General features: G+C 38.6%; 1 protein-coding gene across 5 annotated transcripts in view; it reads right to left on the bottom strand.

Moving 5' to 3' along the window:
- Nucleotides 1-20,206, bottom strand: part of CDIN1 (CDAN1 interacting nuclease 1) — a 288,449-nt gene that overhangs the window by 121,474 nt on the left and 146,769 nt on the right. For all 5 annotated transcript variants that reach the window (XR_002824733.1, XM_004380603.3, XM_023735113.1 and 2 more), the window contains exons 6-10: nucleotides 18,657-18,736; nucleotides 18,253-18,302; nucleotides 13,567-13,634; nucleotides 1,604-1,669; nucleotides 886-991 (exon numbers count right to left, since the gene is read on the bottom strand). Coding sequence is in view for 4 of the 5 variants with exons in the window: in XM_004380603.3 (XP_004380660.1) it covers nucleotides 886-991; nucleotides 1,604-1,669; nucleotides 13,567-13,634; nucleotides 18,253-18,302; nucleotides 18,657-18,736 (370 nt within the window). In the remaining variant the exon portion in view is untranslated. The remainder of the gene's footprint in view (nucleotides 1-885; nucleotides 992-1,603; nucleotides 1,670-13,566; nucleotides 13,635-18,252; nucleotides 18,303-18,656; nucleotides 18,737-20,206) is intronic.

Below are 20,206 nucleotides of genomic sequence, written 5' to 3'. Positions count from 1 at the left end.
ATGATCTGAGCCAATGTCATCTTATTATTGTATTCTTACTGCCAGCTAGTGACCGAGGGACACAGTTAATCTAAGAAGGTTACCACTTGACCCACCTTCTCTTCTGAGGGGAAAACGTGTAGTGTGAAAACGTGGGACTGCAGTAATAGAAAAAGCCAGAGTTCTGACAGCTGTTTGTAGATAACAATAGTGTGGTGCTGGAAATAGCATGGTTTGGGAATCAGGGAGACAAATGCAGGCATGTGATGACTAGCCGTGTGGCATATTATTTGCTCTTTGAGTATCAGCTTAGTTATCTGGAAAATGGGGGAAAAAGCGGTTCTTGCCGTCGTGAGGACTAACAATTTATAGTACCAGCACATGGAGTAACAATCGTGGGCACTCAATGATATTAGCATCTCCCCGACTCTAGCCGCCCCCTTTCCAGATTGCTTCACTTTCCATGCTTTCTGGAATATTCCTAGAAATTGGAAGGTACGTTTGGAAGGTAAATGGTTTTCATCTCTCATATTGTTGTGATACTTTCCTCAGGACGAAGGATTTCTTTAAGTTCTGACAGTAAGCATAGATTTCACATCAAAAGGATAAAAAATTCAGTGTCAATATCATAACATGCACCATATCCCATTACCCATATTTTAAGGGACACCAATAAATTCGAGTATATACTGATTCTGACCTTATGCAGAGATTTTGTTTTTAAAAATGAAGCAACATTATGCAAGCCGAGAAGTTTAAATTATCTGAAATGAATACATAAATCAAAGCTCCGTATTTACTAGAAACAAAAGCTACTAGCGTTTTTACCAGCTAAACAAAATATTTTTTCTAATGAGATTTCAGCTGAGTATCGTTTATCTTAAGAGAAAAATAATGGGAACTTACCTATTCCAGTAGCTCCAGAACTGGTCATGCAGGTAGGCGTGGTGGCTGCATTCGTCACCAAATGAGGCTTTGCTTTCGATCCAGTGAATTATGTGCCCTTCTACAGCTAAGGGACAAAGCATTACTAATATACAGCGAAGGCGAAGATTGAAAATTCTGAACTCTGCAAAGGCCTCTCTCTGCTTCCCAGTAATGAGCGGAGGCTTAGCCTCAGCCATCATCTCTGGATGTAATTATAGAACAACACCTTGTATATGTTCATTACCAGGAACGTTTATGCTACAATCACATCTCTCTTATTTTCGTTATCTTCTGCTTCAAAAGTCCTTTTCCTGGTTCTGAGACTGCGTGTGTAACTTGACAAGTCATGTGTCAAACAGACCAAAGTGAGCCTGGCTTCGCAACAGAACCGTGTTTTAGAATTCAGTATTTAGAGAAATGGCTGGAAAATGGCAGCCCAAACGTCTTCAGGAGACATTTTCATTTCTCAAATGTATGTAAAAGTTTTAAGGCAGAGACTTCTTCTGGATCCATCATTTTCTACTTTTATCAATAATCCTTCCAACTGGTTTACTCATTTAAATGTGATACTATAAAGCAAATCTACTCTAGTCACACTTGCTAATATTAACATATTAACAAAAAAAAAAAGAAAACATACAGAAAAACACATCCCTTTTCTTCATAATCAAATATATAACCGCGTTTCAGGACTTACCCACTGGTACTTGTAAAATAAAGTCTGGTGTCTTGTCATAACCCTTTGCGCGGAGCTGATCTTCATCTAGCGGAAGAACAAACACTATTACTTTTAAAAGTTTTCCATTAACAAGACAGCAATATAATTGCTTTTCTTTCTTAAAAATGTGTAAAAATTACTAATGCAGTCATACATATCTTTCTTATGTATGCATACTTATCTTTCTTATGCACATCAGAATAAATGAACTTTCTTAAGAAATCTGAAGCACAGACATAAAAATGCTTCTTTTCCCTTCTGCATTTTTATGCCTTTATTATAAACATCATTAATTCAAGCTGTCAAATGCTACCTCTTTTTGTAATTGAAAATACTCAAAATAAAGAAAAATACTGACTCACTGAAAGAAAAGGCGTTCTCCACTGTGACTATCGCTGAGATTATCAGCCAATATTGGCAATGTACCGTAAGGCACAAGCCAGGTGGCCTGGACAATTATAAAACGAATGCTATTAAGAAAGTTTAGTTTCAATTAGCGAAACTATGCTTAGATTGAAGAAAGGGACAAGGACGATGAGATCACCACAGAGAATTAATTACCCTGCTTAATTCCTTTGGTATGCTATTGTTTCTGGCATTTACCGGAGTTATACAACCAACAGGCTTTGAGATTTTTTTCCTAACTCTGTTCGATTTCTTGATCCTCTGTAAATATCAATGATCCATTCAGAAGGAAAGGAAGCAAGAAAACGAAAGAAGCTTAACAAAGTTGTTAAAAAAAAAAAAAAAAAAACCTATCAACGTGCTTGGTTTAAAAAAAAAAAAAAATTCCAGTATTTTCTAAATGCTGTCCTTGACTTTTAATGGCATTACAATGTGATTTCTGAAATGGGGAGTTCTCCATTAGATTTTGGAGTGACCTGGTCATTCAATTCCAGACAAGGCTTTCTGTCTTCACCCAACCTCAACTAATGGTCCAACCAAGTAACAAGGAAGGCTGTGTAGTCTCTTAACACCTACTGGGCTGTTGACATTGTCATGCATCCCATTCGCCTTCCTGCATCACCTTTGATTAAAATTAATGGCCCATTCTTAGTGTTGGGTAGCTTATTTCCAATCCATTTGTCAGCCCAAGACAGTGGTTTCACGGTCAATGTTCAGAAACTCTGTTTTAGAACACTCTTGTGTACATCTTGACAGGTCAGCATTTTAGGTGTAAATAACCTTTTAATGACAAATCACATATTTGAACTAGATATTTAAGTGTTGTTAAAAGTCGATATACTTAAACTATCCAAATTTTGAAGGATGCCAGAATTCAGAACACTCTCCTTTCCTGGGAATATAAAAATTTTAAGGTAACTATTGAGATAATGAAATAGAAATTAATCTTACTGAGAAACAACAGAATTTGGAAAACTGGACTGCAGGTAAACAAGACTGGAAAGATTTCTATCCTCAAACTGCATTCTGACCACAACTAGAATGTTTAATGGAAAAGGAATTTATTAAAATCAACTCAAGCACATTGAATTGATGTTTCAGGTAGCTGATGAACAGTTTTAAACGTTGGGTTGACATTAAAAAAGACAGATGAATATTTTATTACAACTACCCTAGGTTAATCAACCTTTGTAAATGTTAAAATCTGTTTCAGAAAGAAAAATGACAATGCTTCTGCCAGGACCTCAAAACAAAATTTCAAAGGTCACCGAGCATCCCAAACACACATTAAAAATCCCTTTAAAAGGCAGATTACTAACACGATACCTACGGTTTAAATTTCATGATGTACTTAATGTGAAAATAATAATAATAATAATAAACACACCTCAAAACCTGAACACACAACATCAGGAGAGGCTAAGGAATCTTTCTACCTTTCTGTAAAGAACTTCAAAGCACAACCAAGACACACACACACACACACACACACACCACACCCATTCATCCTCTCTCTCTCAGTGTGAAGTTGATCTAAATATACTTACACCCGGAGGACAGCGTCTAAAAGTCTGTGCCATCACCAGTGACACGAGTTTTTGAATGTGTTATAGTAGAGTGGTTTTCTATAGATTTGAAATACTGTGTGTTAGATGCCTTCTCCTTTCTTTATTTCCTAACCTGTCAATGGCTTTCTTCCCTCTGTTTCAACCTTCACATTGTTTTTTTCATCCTAGAATTTCTAAGAAAGGAGGGAGCAATTAGGCGACATTCAGAGGAACTGACAGTACGAGTATTAGGAGTAGCACACGTGAATAGGTGGTCTTGCTCACCTGGTCTAGGTCTCATGAAAAGTTTCTATCACCAATCACTGGGACGTTTTTATGGTCAGCCCCATCCACCTGGCCTGATTTCCTGGCCTTTCATTATGCTCCTCTCTTGTCTCCCAGACCTTGAAAGATTTCTTGCCATTCGATCAGTGTTCAGACTATTGCGAATGGATTTAAAACTTCGTTTATAGGTCAGGGTTCCAATTCTGGGATCTTGAGGTTTATATAACTCAGTCGTCAGCCCACACTACTCCCCTTCTGTCTCGTTCTTTGTTCACTTCCTTGTCCTCTTGTGCATGGGCTTGTCTCCCATACACTGGGCCAGATGCCAATGTTCTGAGGACAGACAATGTCTCTCTTCCATTTTTTTTTTACCCTATCCACTGCCCCAGTCTCCCCACTAACATTATGCTTTGCACACATGTAGTCCTCAATAAAGATAACAGAACAAAATACAAGTGCATTTAAAAAAATATTCTTGTCTTAGAAGACACCTACCTAGACGGAGTGAAAAAAATTCTTTCCTGATTTAACTCCCTACACAACAACAAGGCGCAGAAGCCCCGAACTTAGCCCACAGTTCAAGGTTTTATTTGATAACTCTAGCTCCTATCTTTCATTCTTGGTTCATTCTTGCTCTACATGGTTCTTGAGGTTTAGCTTGATTGCAAAGGAAGGGAGTTCAGCCTTTTTCTTAACAGTCATAGGAAATTTTACTACTTTTCTCTTTGATCTGTACTATTTTAAGTACCATTGGGTTTATCCATTTCTTCAAGTTTTGGCAGAATTCTCCACAAAAATCAGTCTAGGCTTGGTCCTTTTCTGTCGGGTAGCTCTATGCTTTCTTTTCTAGTTCTTCTACAGCTACTATGTGTTTAGAATTTCTATCTCTTCTACGGTCAGTTTTGCTAATCTATATACTCCTTGAGAATCATACATTTTATCCAGGTTCTTATATTTGTTTGCACGTATTTGAGCCAAACGGTTGTTAATGATTCTTTGAAGTTCCCAGGTAGAAAACCAGACGTTTAAATAATTCTCACTTTTCTTCAAGAAGGGACCCTGGTGGCACAGTGGTTAAGTGCTTGGCTACTAACCAAAAGGTCAGCAGTTCAAATCCACGAGCTGTTCTGTGGAAAAAGATGTGGCAGTCTGCTTCCATAAAGATTTACAGCCTTCGAAACCCTATAGGCAGTACTACTCTGTCCTACAGGGTTGCTATGAGTTGGAATAGACTTGATGGCAATGGGTTTTTTTTGTTTGTTTGCTTTCTTCGAGAACAAATGATCAGTATTAAGACAAAAGTAAGAATAATATCAACATTAAGATAAAAGTAAGAATAATATTAGTTAGAAAGGAAAAAAAAAGTAATGGCGACATTATAGAATAGCACTTCTTAGTACAACTTCACAAAATGGTTGGGGATCAATAAGGAACCAATCTCCAAATTTTGTATAACTATCTTATTCAGTGAATATAACAGATATAAGGTTCTTTTGGTTTAAGTTTCCACTAAAACCAACAACAACAATATATTTCAAACTCATAAGATTGTTAATGCCATAGTTCAAGTGTTCATTATAAAAACTAATGTACATTCTGGCTTAAAAGTAGCTTGCTAGCCTTCACATGCACAAAATGTAGGATTTTTAGATAATGCTTGTCATCTGAAACAGTATTTCTGAGCTAGTAGAGGTTTCAGTCCAACATTACTAGTTCAACATGACTAGTCCAACATTCCCATTTGCACAGTAAAAGTAGTTTAGAGAAGTTAAGTGACTCACCAAGGCCTTTCAGTTAGTTAAAGATACAGGACAAGAGCCTACATCAACCAAGTTCCGGTTCGTCCTGGTACACTGTATATCACTCTTAACTATGGGAAATATATAAATGTGATCATGTGTAATATTTACGAAAGGAGTCCTGGTGGCTGCTAACCTAAAGGTTGGTAGTTCAAACCCCCAACTGCTCCTTGGGAGAAAGATGTGGCAGTCTGCTTCTGTAAAGATTACAGCCTTGGAAGCCCTATGGGGCGGTTCTACTCTGTCCTATAGGGTCACTAGGAATCGGAATCGCCTCGACAGCAAAGGGTTTGTTTTGGTTTGGTTTTAATATTTATGAAGGTTGGAAAAATCTTGTTGTTTCTCCTAGAAGATGTCAAAGCACAGGAGAGGTGGGAAGCCATCTGCGTGATACTGCATAGATGGTACCTGCCTGAAGAGGAAGATGAACTATGTATCTGATGTCTTAGCATTGCCATGGTCCTCTCTCCAATTTAACCAAAATCAACAAAACTGCATCCACAGATCAAACGGATGTTTAATTTTTCAAATCAACCCAGCTCTTTCGTTACTTTTAAACTGTCAGGCTTGCCTTTAGAGGGCTTTTTAAAAATAGAATTACACACACGTAAAGAGCACTGTGAAAGTTCAATTTCTCTGGCCTTTTAATTACCTTCTCCTCCAAATACCCAAAATATCCAAAGCAATTAAGTCCTAATTACACAATTTCTTTTTTTAAAATAAAGGGCTGATTTTGAGGCAAAAGAACAAAACACGTCTGAGACCAGATAACATAAATGTAAGAATTCTAGGAGGGCAGAAGGGCTCCCAAGAGATTGTTTGAGATTTTCTTTTGTTTGTTTGGTTTTGTTAAAAGCCTTTAAATTTCAGAAATACAGTTACTCTCAGAAAACTTGGGCAAAATTTCAGTTCACATCATCTGAAAATGAAGAGTAACATTCTCACATGATTTTTAATCTATAGATTTGTCAAAAGGTTTCTAAAATCCTAAATTAAAACACACGATATGGTAAAAAGAATATATATATTTTAAAACTACTGTATTTTCATTAAATTAGGGGGAGTAAAAAAGGACATACATCAATACATATGAAAACTACCGTATCTTTTCTGCTCTGTATTTTATTTTTCTGTGTATTTTCCGAAACACCATCTCATTAGATACTTGTCCTCCATATTTTTATATTCCCTCTGGGTAAGTTTCACAGCCTTTTCTACACCATTCAAGAAGTTAGCAAGGTTTCAGGAATAGATGTTATTATGATAAGCGAACCACGGGAGAAGGTACACAGAACAGATACATGTTTAATGGGGAGACCAACAGTACAGACAAATGAAATCTTTAGAGAACCCGAAATTTCATTACAGCCATTAGTTTCAACTTTTTCCCCCAAAAGCCTCTTATCAAAGCCACTAATAAGGAATACAGCTTATCTCTCTGACCTTGTCCTTCGCTCATGTCTTTAGGGGACAATAGTAGTGAAAATTGAAGCGCCATAAAGAGAGGAAATAAATGGGAGGTCAAGAGTCTGGAACAGCGTACGGAGAGGCTAGGTGGCCCCTGACAGACTGGTGGCTGTGGAAAGGCGAAGAACACAAATATCAACAACAAGAGTAACGCTAGTCTGTATTTTTACACAAAATCACTCGATACTCTTTTGGGTTTAATGCCATAAAAAGGGATTTACAAATTAGTGTGGCAGAGTGAAAAGCATGCAGGGCAGATTGAAGGGAGGGCGCTAGCTGTAATGCCAGGCCCTGGGGCCAGTGTCCTCCGAACAAAACAAGGGGACTGGACGGTCACTAAAGGCCTTTCCAACTCCAAAGTCCTGAGGAATGGCTGAGGGTCAGTCTTTGCTTGCACCAGTTCCTGCTAGTTGTCTTCACTGATGTCAAACCCTTTTGCAGGGCTAGCTCCATCTGCCCCTGAACAATCTCAATGGACAGAGGTATATTAACAGCTTCTGAGACATAAAAGATCTCCTACACACACACGCACACACACACACACAGGACCAGAGAACCAATCCAATGATAACAGCCACCGATTTAACCCCCCCAATATCTTTCGGTCTTGGGGAGTAAAGCCCTAACCTGTAGCTAACTCTTTGCAGGGAAAGTAAAATATTTTATTTGCTATTCTGTACGCCCTCCTGTCTGGCCTGGTCTACCTACTCCCCTCTCACCATATGATTCTGGTAGGGTGGTCAATCACCCCAACATGACCCCCAATCATCCGGCCACAGAGGTGGACACCTGACCCAAAGCAGCTGATCAGAGCCCTTTCTGAGATTTTCTATGGTGAAAAAGAGGACCGCCAATTTTGCTCTGGGATGGAGAACTCTAAGGACTAAACTATCAATGGCCAGTGGTCATCTTTGCTGCCTGAGACTGAGGCCAACACAGAGAAAAGCTGAACAGAAGGAGAGGAAAGGGGGAGATACTGATGACACTGTTTTATCTTCTGGATTCTAGACATACCAGACAGAAAGGTCTTTTTTGGACTTCCCAGGTATCTGAACCAATAAATTTTCCTTTTTTGTACGTGTGTAATATAGTTTGAATGGGATTTCTCCCACTTACAACCAAGAGAATTCCAATACATCGTTAGTGGCCAGCAAAGCAGAGGATCAGCAAACACGAAGTATCTAATCCAATGAATGGCAAGGGAAGGGCTTTAGGCCCTGGGCAGGAGGACTATCATCATAAGTGGATGGGTAACTTCCTTCAAAGTTCCAAAAACCATGTCACCTTCCAGCCACGCACACGTTCTACGGTTTTTTTCTCTTGGTCCCAGGGAGAAGCACACACAGCACATTCAGTAAGGGTGACTGGCAGCAGGACAGTCCCTTACCATGACAATTTCTTCAGTAAGGGGAGAACAGAACCCCAATTCTCCATATCCCGCCCCCCAATATCACGCTCTCATTACTCTAAAACTGCATCTTATTGTTAACCTCCAGACAGATATGATTTTAAATAGTTGATGCCTTATGAAATACTCAACCATCTCAGTTCCCTTCAGCCTATATAACCATATGTTTCATTTCTAGTCTCTTACTCTCTGCTGCTAACATCTGCATGTAAACACCATCCTGGTACTCCAAGTCGCATCTGTTCCCGCTGCCTGTTCTTCACCTGAAGTCATAATCCCGTTTGAGACATCATAATCGCTTCCCAGCAGAGAATTGTTGCTTCAGGTGGGGAATAAAGCAGAGAGGAGAGACGAACTCTCAGAAACAAAGACCCTAATCTCTTACAGCAAGGGACATCCTTCACTAAGCCTACCTGGCTTTACAGATTATACCCTCCTGGAGACCCACAGAGCAATACATGGATGCCGGAGAAGCACCCACGTGAAATATGCTGGTTTGTCATAAGGCAAGACCAAACATGGGGTGCGGGGAAGGATAAAGCAAACGCCTCTGGGGTGTCACTCAGAATAACTGTTAGCTTCTACAAAAAGGGATACGTTCACTGGGAAGAATAAAGTATCTCCAGAGCCATCCTTATTAAGTCAAACTTAACAAGAATTTGTGCCAGACAGTGGCTGTGGAAGTCACAACTGGAAGTTCCTCTGACCCAGAGCTGGGTGAACAGTTTATCCTTGGTCCCTGGTGTCAGGTCGTCCCTATTCTTCCCTAACGGTGCAAACAGTCTTGTCTTCTCACCACTGCTCTTTCCTTTCCTCCCTTGCCTTCATATCCAACACTCAAAACCAAAAGAAAACAATCGACACAAATCGGAGAACATAACAAATCACAGTCTCGTTGATCCCTTGAGAGAAGATGTAAATGAAGACATCTCCACTGGCAGATAAAATATATTTTCTAGTTCATTATTATTAGAAATAGAACGAAGCCTTAGCAGGTAAGTGATAAGGACGATCACAATGCTTATTGGTGAATTTAAGGCTTAAGAAGAGAACTTTGTACATCCAAGACTGGGAGCGGGCAGCAGGTTCTCCACATTTTCTGTGCCTTTAAATGCTGATCAATAAATGTTAATTCCAATTTAACTGTCCTTGGAAAGAAGACCTGACGTGTACTTAAACTTACTTTAAGTCTTCTAGAAGTCTCCATGTTTGATTCAATTTTTTTTTGTTTTTAATCCCTAATGGTGCCTGCCCACAGAAAGTGCTTAAAGATATCTGTCTGCTGAACCAACAAAAGAAAGAGCGGTTAGCTTAGTGGCAAGATGGCCAACTTAATGAGTTCAACTATTAGCCATCCTAGAATCACACGGTTGCAGGAGGGTCCTGGTGAGAAAAAGCAGATGAATAAGCAGAAGTAAAATTCTATCAGCACTTCAGGAAAAGTGGCTCATGAGGCAATAGCATTTTCTTCATTTGTAAAGGGCAGCTACTGATTTTTACTATAACTTGTACCTTTCTTTCAAAGGTTTAATAAAAGCATGATCACAGCCTTGAATGCATGTATTTTTATGATCGATACAATCAAGTGAGCACCTACGAAGTGAGATACATTAAGGACAGACTTTCGTTCTCAACAAACGTTAGTTGAAAAGAATGAATAATAAATGAAAGAATGACCGTGGCTCCTTCAAATCTGCCCTCCTTGGTTTGTAGCTTGTCTGCCTTCTTGACGGTAACTCCAACACGCAGGGACTTGACCCGACTTGCGCCTAGTGCCTAAAACGGTACCTGACTCAGTAACTCATTTGCAGAATAAATGGATAAATATATGAGTGAAAAATATGTTTTTAGTTGAAGAAACTAGACACTTATTCGACTTGTGACTTGTCTTAATACAAGATACCCATCTGTAGAGGTAGAAAATACCAAAGTTTACCAGATAGGATTAAACACGTACGCGCGTACCCAAATCTTCAAGAACAGGGGCTCTTCTCCTTTCCTGCAAGGCCTGATAGGAGCCCTGGCGGCTCGCACAATGGTTCAAGTGCTTGACTGCTAACTTCCAGGTTGATGGTTTAAACCCACTAGCCGCTCTGCAGGAGAAAAGACCTAGTGATCTGCTCTCGTAAAGATTACAGCCTAGGAGACCCTACGTGGCAGTTCTACTTCGTCTGCTACAGTACAGAGGGTTGCTATGACTTGGAATCAACTCAGTGGGGCACAACAACACAGTGCCTGATTAAATCTCGTGCCATAGCAACTGCTCAGTATGTGGTTATGAATCAAGGAAATGCAAGAAGGCATTAGTGGTAGGAAAAAAGTGATTTATTTTGATTTTTTTCTTTCTACTGTCAAAAGAGGTCAGATAAAATATGTATTTTATGAAATTTTATAAAAATACATATGGAGCACAATGGAGTGAACATTTAGAATGGGAGAAAACATTTCAGGAAAAGCCGTGATTATTAATTTAAGAAGGGTTAATATACAAACAGTAAGAATACTTGACTTTTCAAAGTAGTCCAGATTAGAGACCAACAGGGAGAAAGGTATTGTACATCTGCTTATAAAAGAATCAAAGTAAAACAAACATGCTTGCAATGGCTTGCAACGAAATTCAAAATGTATACATGTAAACAAGAAAGAATAAGATAAGGCGTCTATTTATATATCAATATTTTGCCATAGCTGGATTTAAAATGATGATCTATTTAAATTTGCCTGGCATAAAACTTTAGATCTAATTAATCATTGTTAAGGGGTATTTACAAGGTAAAGGAATGACAACTCATAACAGTATTCTATACAAGGCTTTGAATTTTCAAGTTTTAACCTTAAGTAAACATGTATTAATTCAGTACCACATTAAAACACTTAAAATGCATAGAATAAATGAACAACTTTTTCATATGCTGTTGAGAAATCTTTTTAATATACGACTGAGGGCGTGTGGAGTTAGCTAAGCTTCCTTGAACTTGTTTATTTTTAAAGAGCAGTTAAAGTATCATCTTATCATCTTTGGGTATGTTTTAATAAAATAATTACCTCTAGATCCAGAGGAATAGATGGGACTCAACGACTTCAAGTTCCCTTTCTGTACTTGGAAGCAAGTGGTAATGACTTCCTGCCCATGCTTCCCCATTGCCTTTGTCAGCCATGGTAAATCAGGCCTCACACACCCAGTTTCCAGAACCAAGCGAGTCAAGAACCTAGAACCAAGTTTAAAAACCAAACCAATTGCCACTGAGCCGATTCCGACTCATGGCGATCCCATGTGTGTCAGAGTAGAACTAGGCTCCATAGGGTTTTCAATGGCTGATATTTTTCGGACGTAGACTGCCAGGCTTTTTTTCCGAGGTGCCTCTGGGTAGACTTGAACCACCAACCTTTTGATTAGCAGCTGAGTGCACTAACCATTTGCACTACCTAATCTCTCTGCTCTTTCTCCCAGTTGGGTCTGCCAGTTCTCAGAAAGGAAGCAGAGAGAAGCTAGGCTAAGCAAAGAGAGGGGGTCAAGGGCCTGAGTGTCCAGAGGCAGATGGTGCTAAGCGGGTAACACCAGGCAGTTCTGGAATTGGAGAGCTTAGTGGTGGCTTAAAACAAAAAATAGTCTGGCCACGTCATATTCCCCATTATCTGAGTGAGTGCTCAGTGTGATCAGATACTTCATAATACTATCAGAACTCCATAGTTCTGAAACACAGCTCATGGGGCGTCCAGCGTCATCCATTCCAAGTGGTTCTGAGCTATTTCACAGTCTATTTTGGATTAGATTTTTAAAGGCAATTTCTTCCCAACTTACATTCTTTCCACAGGCTGCACATTTCAATTGTTCTTATACGAAAAAACTTGCTGCTTTTACACACTGAAATTTAATTCAGTAATTTGAGACAACTTCCCTAATTTATCAACTTTCTTTAACTCTGGTTAGAGAATAATATTTATTGTATCTCCCAGCTTCAAATTATCAACAATCTGACAACATGTTCAACTCCATTCTCCAGTTCATTAATAAAAATATTAAACATGAAGATTTAGAATAGATTCGCTCTGGGACTATATTCAACATCCCTCCCCAACTTGCCACAAGATACTCATTTCTCTGCATTTGATTTTCCTTGGCCAATTCTTTGTCCATTTTGGGACAAAATTATGTAATCCAATGTTCTTTGATATTTTTGTTTTTTGTCCTAAAGAATATATATTATGGAGAGTCTTAAATATATACATAAAAAGGAGATATATATAAGTATACACACACATACATCTACATAAAATGGACGCATAAGAAGTCATTGTAAATAAATAACAATATAATGATTTGTACAGAACCTTTTAAAAAATTACCACATTTAAAATGGGAAAAGGAACTTAATTTATTGTAGATTGCGTTAAGGTTTTCATGATCAGTTATTAAATGTATGTCCCTTAAGGCTTAATTTGTAACGCTAAAGAAATATTGAAAGAAATAACAACCTGTAGTAAGATTCCACATTGGCACGCAAACATATGCGGATATACGTGCTTTAAAAGAAAATCATACTAAGTCTATATCAACAATTAATGTTTGGCTAAATGTAATAAAAGCTTAATATTTTTGCTTTCAAGTAAAAGTACTACCCCATTCAACACATGAGCCAAATATATCTCACATAAATTTTTCTAACCTTTCTTTTTAATATATAAAGCATTTTATAGATAATATGTCTTGTGTTCCTTTCTTTCATAAGGGCTAGATTACCGTTAATATCTCATGACACGCAAAGTAACACTGCAACAGATATTAAAGCATTTGTTCAGCCACTTCTTCCATGAAATATTAATTGCAATCCTGTGCTTGAGCCGTACATACAGGGGATTAAGTAACTGAGTTCCTGCTCGGTTCTGAATCAATAACAGAAAACATGCACAGCATCCATCATCATTCACTCTTCTGTTAGCACCGGATAACTCCAAGTGGAAAACTTAAAAAAAAATGGTGACGCACTCATGGAGACATACGAAGCTGGCGAAGAGGTGAGCAATGCTTACCTAGGAAGGACAGGTTTTTCTCCAGAAGCAAGTCTCTTAGCAGGACTTCGTGCTCGTGACCAATGGCACTGAGACGTTTTAGTTAAGGTAGATAATGCAGAATTATACCGCAGAGGAAGCGCAAACAACACCAGATCTGTACTTTGAGATGAAACGGACAATTGAGGCAATTACAGCAACCATTTCCACTTTTAGCCCACATCTCCGGGGCATGAGATTTTTAGACACATTCCTCATTTAAAGGGTTCCATGGAACTTTTCTATAATGTTTTCATGGATTTTGGTAAACAAATATCGGTAAATGAATGAGTCCTTTAGCTTCTTTTGAAAAGAGAGAGGTCATTTTAAGCATCCTTTATGCTGTGCTAAAAATCTCTCAATTCAACTTAACCAGTTGCCATTGGCTCTGACTCACGCTAACCTCAGGCGTGTCAGAGTACAACTGTATGCCACAGAGTTTTCACGGCTGATTTTTTTGGAAGTAGATTGCCAGGCCTTTCTTCCAAGATGCCTCTGAAAAAACCTCCACCCTCCTGGTTAACAGCCGTGCATGTTCACCCTTTGCACCACCCAGGGACACCAAATTTAACTTGGCACACGTTTATTATGCGCTTACTACATGCAACAAGGAGTACCAACCAGTCTTTGCTCTAAAAGTGTTTCTAATTTCACAGAGTTGTGCAAATCTTTTCGAATCTGAAGATTGTGAATGCACACCTGTTCCGAGCCAGCCTTTAGAAGCTCCTCTGCTTCACCTGTGGTCTACTGTTTGCCATCTGTAACGTGGGAAATCAAACTGAGCTTGTGGAGAACTGTACGTAATCTGGAAGAAGGACATCTTAGTCAAGGACTGTGGGCTGGGGCCTGGGTGCAGAGGCTGTTCCAAGGGTCTCTTTCTCATGTGTATACATGTACACGTATGTGTCATATATACGCATATAAATACACACATACACATTTGTTATGTGCTCACTATGTGGCAAGCATTGTGTTAAGCGCTTTATATATATTATTCCACCTGCACAATTACTGCCATTTTTATCTTATAAAGGAGAAAACTAAGGCTTCGAGACACTTAAGGAACCCGCATGAGTTCAATACAGTTAATCCGTGGCTGAGCCGAGGACAAGAACAGAGATCTCTGCAAAGCCTGTGTTTATGACTTCTCTAAAAGTATTGGAATTATTTACATCATAATAATTGATAACAGCAACTATTTATTAAATGTCATGCACTGATATGCCTTTGTGCTTATTAAAGTGTCCTCTTATTGAATCCTCCCAACCACCACATGAGTAGGTACTGTTATTAGTCCCTTCTTATACTCATGGTCAGTAAGGCTCCGGGAGGCTGACCAACTTGCCAAAGCTCCCGCGTTAATCACCGATGGAATCAGGAGCAGAAGTTTGAATTCTGGTCTATTTCCCAACGGGATGAGATGGCACAGCGTCTGAAAAGGGGTGCTGTCCCACTCCCATACTTTAATTCTGTCGAAAGCATTTGGTAAGAATTACTTGAATAATTATCTTAATTCTCCACTTCAATGATAACGTCCACCTGGCTGACATGTTGACTCCCTGGCTTACCAGAGATTCTTTGGTTCTGATTACACACTTGAAAAGCTTAATGTAAATAAAATAAACAGAATATGCTATTTGTTCAAAATTCCTAGAGAATTATTCTGCCCTTTATCAACACACAGATCAAAATCTTTGAAATCTTCTAATTCAAAGGATATGGCCCCTCATGTCCACTATCCAAGAAGCCCTAAAGCCCTACGTCATCATTACTACCTTTTGACTCCTGTTTTTTTTCCCCCTTCAGTGCCCATGGTTATTCGTATTTAATTTCTAATTGAGAGAATAACAGAATCCAATTTTTAAATCACAAAATTTCACACATTCGCAGAGACCACTGGAGACACGTGATGAATAACTCTCCATGGTCTCCCATTACTAGGGGCATCCCACATTTTAGAACTGAATTATTTACTTCTATTCCACATAAATGTACTCTGACTTGTATTGTTGTAAATTATTTACATCTAAAATGTTGAATCATGAAACTGAGGTTACTGAAGCTACAGAAATGAAACCCACAGCATTTTCAGCTTCCTGCATCATTCCTGCACCTTGCCTTGCCTCTCTGTTTACGTCTCTGTCTAATAGCTGTGTCCTAGAGTCACACTTTGAAAAGTTGAGGCGGCTGGTGTCTCACGCCTTTTGGGTCAGTGAGTATGATTTGTGGCAGGAAAGGTGTGGGTGGGCATGGCTATGGAGGGAAAAATCGTAGTAACACCAAAAGGAAAAGAAACGGCAGTGACAGCTTATATACCCTTCACTCCTGTGCTTTTTGTGGTGCCTTATTAGTAAACGACCAGTTTATACTTAATCCTTCTTACACAAATGTCTCTGGGTAACATTTTCGTAATGGAGTAAAAAGGTTTCACACCTGTTTTATTCACTAAACGTGACCTTCTTTCTTACAAAACGATGTAATTTATTGAGAGTAAGCAACGCAAACGTTACCAAATTATCAGGATGACATACAAATCTCATTTCACTCACGTGGGAAAACAATCATTTTCATTCAGTGTGAAATAAAATAATTTATAGAAGTCCCATGATCTGTTGGAGCCTGTTGATCCGTGAAGAAACATCTATGTCAGTGTATTTGCATTATGTAAAACTGTTACTACTTCAACGCAAAAAAAAAATCAGGTTCTCTATAAACTTCCCAGCCTGCTTTATTTTGCATGGTAAAAGCAATCACCAATTTGAAATTTCAGAAAGAAATACTTCTTGATTATGCTTTGCTTGATACAAATATATATAAAATGCAAGGTCTAGAAAATAAAGCTTATAAAAACAGTAATTTTATTAGCAACAGGCATCATGGAACTGCAAAAATTATAATCTAGCCAGTGAATGCAATCTGTAGACATCTATCATTATCTTTATCAACTGAAATCATGTACTACGGTGAGACCTACTGGCAATAACCCAGCCAAAGAAGGGAAGTGAATGATGGCAAAAATGTAAGGAAAATACTCCAAACAGAATTTATAATGTGCTATAAGCAGAAACACTTAGACTTTGTCTATAATAATACCTATTATTGATGTATAGCTGTGACCATGGGGCAAAATTTGTAAATAACCTCACAAACCATTTTCTTCACCAGCAATACAGCAGCCTCGTTTCCCGTAAGCATCTCAACTATTACTGAAAAATAGCCTCTTGGCATTTACAAAGCAGTTGACTTCATACTTTAGTCCATGCATATATAATTAGATAGTTATATTTAAAATCAATATGCAATCCTTCAAAAGACATTATGCTTTTAAAGCCTTAACTTTAAGTTGATTTTTAACTATTTTATGTGCTTTAAAATTAACATGTAACTCAGCCCAGATACTCTGAGATGGTGTTAGTTGTTCTGCGAAGGAGTTAAACTTTATCACGGTAGCCACACGAGGTTGGTGCTCCTACTATTTCGAACACTGTCATCAATTTTATACTGAAAATAGAAGTACAGTTTTACTTTGGTTTAACAGAAAGGCGAGCTTGTGGCAATGCTGTGTTTTTATGAATTTAAGCTACATTAGGTGAACAGACTTGGAGAATAAATATATTCTTAGGTACCAAGTATCCCCGTAAGAGGGCGCAATTAAAAGATTAGATTTCAAAGGTTAACTTTATTTATGAAAGAGAAAATGAGAAATCTTCATTACAAAAATGTTACTGACTCAACGCCTTTGTGAGACAAGACGGGATATAAATACACACACACACACACACAGATGTGTGCACACATGTGACTAGCAAGGGCTTCCAACGAAGAGCCTCGCCGAGTCACAATGGTGGCAGTGCCATCCCTGTTAACAACACATGTAACATGTTCATGTTATTGAGAAGTTTGAGAATCATGGGCTTATATAATCTTCCTAAGAATGTCAAATTATTAACTACTTAAATAGCAGCTGTAGTCAAAGATTATCAATATACTACAACACTATTAAATTTACTTATTAATAACGGCCGACTTCATAAGGAGTTAGCATTCATTCAAACCCTGTTTTAAGAAGTATGCATTAACTCTTTAAATAATGAAGAATAATTTGTAATTTATAATAAATATAAACAATGTCTATAATGAAGAATGACTGGTCATCTGTTTTCACAATGAATTTAGTCTAGAGGCAAACAGTAGCGAGGTTTCTCTAAAATTGTGTATTAGGAACCCAAAAGACGGCTCAGATTTTAATCACATCATCACCTTTAACTCGAGGCTCAAAATTTATTCTAGTAAACTCAACTGAATTGGGCTCATTTTAAATGACACTTCATTACATTTAAAAAAAAATGTTCCTTGGAATGCTAAAATACAATCCAAGACACTGTTACCTGCCTAATGATTCTATACCTTTAAACTCACTGAAAACCCGAGAGCTTTGAAATAAGCGTGCAGTTGCTGAACTGACATCTTCCCGCTGCCCGTCCGATTTCTCTGAAGCTGTAGAAAAGAATGGTCTGCAGTGATCCTCCAGCTGATTGAATGCAAAGGACAAGAGTATGAAATGTGTTTTGTGAAGCAGAACTTTATGTCAGGTTAAAGCCAGACACATCTCCTCCACCGAGTCTAAGCCCGTCAATTGCGCACCTAAAATTTTATAGGGAAGGATACTGTTTGATGCAGTCCACCAGTGGTCCATAACAGCAGTCATTCACGATGCACTGCAGACAGATAAGAGAAGGGATCTGGGGCGGGGGCTGACGACAAATACTATCACAGTTAACCAGTATCCTAAAAGCAGTAATCACTTCTCTTCCAAAAAGAAGAAGAAAGAGCTATCAAAAGGCTGTTCAGATTTAATCACAGAAAACAAAAATTGCATGCTTTTTATTCGCTATAAAAGCAAGCTATTAAAAAGTGAAATGCTCTTCTCGCAAATATTGCATTGCCATTCATGGTGCCCCCTGACCTCAGTGATGGTTTATGATGACAGTAATTAAATGAGGTTTAAAATCCTTTACTCCGCTAGGCAGATACAAGCATCGGCGCTGAAAACAGACAGCTGTGATTAATACCTGATAGACCTGATTCGCCAGAACTCCATCTGGAATCTGAGAAGGGTCCCGCAGCATACTATTTATAACAGACTTGGAGGCTGTGGAAGCAAAGAAATGAACTATTAGCAGATAGTCAACATACTTTTAACGCAACATGAGAAGTGACATATACCTAGACATACACAGACCAGGAAAATGAAAACATCGCTGATACGAATCATTTTTAATTTTTTTTCCTAAGGGAAGCTTTTAATTAGACCATTTCGCCAAGTTTATAAGCCACATTGCCAGATTTGATGATGACTTAATTTTTCCAAAGTAAATTAACAAATACAGACCTAAAGCGTATGTCTCTTTGCAGATAAATTAGCTTTGGAAAAGCCCAGTTGGAAAAACCCAACAAAAACAACCAGAAAAGGGAATATTTACCTTTTGCAGGTAGGTATTTAATAACCAAGCATATGTATGTGGAGAACTCAGTGAAGGCAGGTCAGACTCAAAGACTTCAGTGATGTCAATAAAAATAGCTCTCAGCCAAGAAAGCATCTCTGCATTCTAGACCTTTCCAAAATAATTCCCGTCACTGCCATAAAATGTCGTGTCCATTTTACAGGTGAGGAAAGTTAACTTGCTGTCAGTGGAGGGAATCTTAAATAAGGAAATAAATATGTATGCATTTTTCTCCCCCAAGAGCCTCATAACATCTACTCGCAAAACAAGCGGACCTTCGCCCAGGAAAGTGTCCTAGAAGAGAGGCATCTAAGGGAGATTTCTAATGAGGGATGCTCCACCAGATAATACCCTTTGAAAAGCAAGGGTGGCAGAGCCTGGCCTCGGGGTGCACCATGGGCAGGTGGTAGCCAAGCTGGCCAGAACGTCTCTGAATGCCAGAGAGGAAGGCAGGTCTCTGGACTGGTCCAGGGAAAGTGTGCCCTGAAGCTAAGTCAACCACTGCTTAGGAATCAATTCTTCCAAGCATTCTAAATATTCCCAGATATTTAGCAACGTGGATTTGGGTCTGGCCTAAAAAGCATACACTGAAATGCACGCTGGATAACTATTTGGTTAACACAGGCCACAAATCTACATCACTGATTCTGAGGTGATTTCTGGCCTTTTCTCTTGTATTATCTTCTTTATCCAGTTCAGTATCATACAAACACTGACGGAAATGATAAATTTGGTAAACACTGTGGAAAGAACGAGGGAAATTACATCTTACTCATGTACGCATAGTGCTGAGTGCACAGAGAAAAAACCAAGTACAATTATTTTAATTATTGACTATTAGTCAATAATTTATACGCATACAGTATCCCTCAGTATCTGCAAGGGATTGGTTCCAGGATCCCTGCATATGTCAAAATCCAAGGATGCTCAAGTCCCTTATATAAAATGGCGTAGGATTTGCATATAACCTACACACATCCTCCCTTATAGCTTAAGTCATCTGTAGGTTACTTATAATACCTAATACAATGGAAATGCTATGTAAACAGTTGCTTCATCACAAATGAAGATATGCTCTGGAAGGTGACTTTTCTCTCCTGTGAGTTTCTTGGGCTCTT

Source organism: Trichechus manatus, unplaced genomic scaffold (genome assembly GCF_000243295.1).
Source record: "Trichechus manatus latirostris isolate Lorelei unplaced genomic scaffold, TriManLat1.0 scaffold00076, whole genome shotgun sequence".
NCBI lineage: Eukaryota > Metazoa > Chordata > Mammalia > Sirenia > Trichechidae > Trichechus > Trichechus manatus.
The sequence above is the reverse complement of the archived record's forward strand: the minus strand, read 5'-3'. Positions and strand labels throughout refer to the sequence as shown.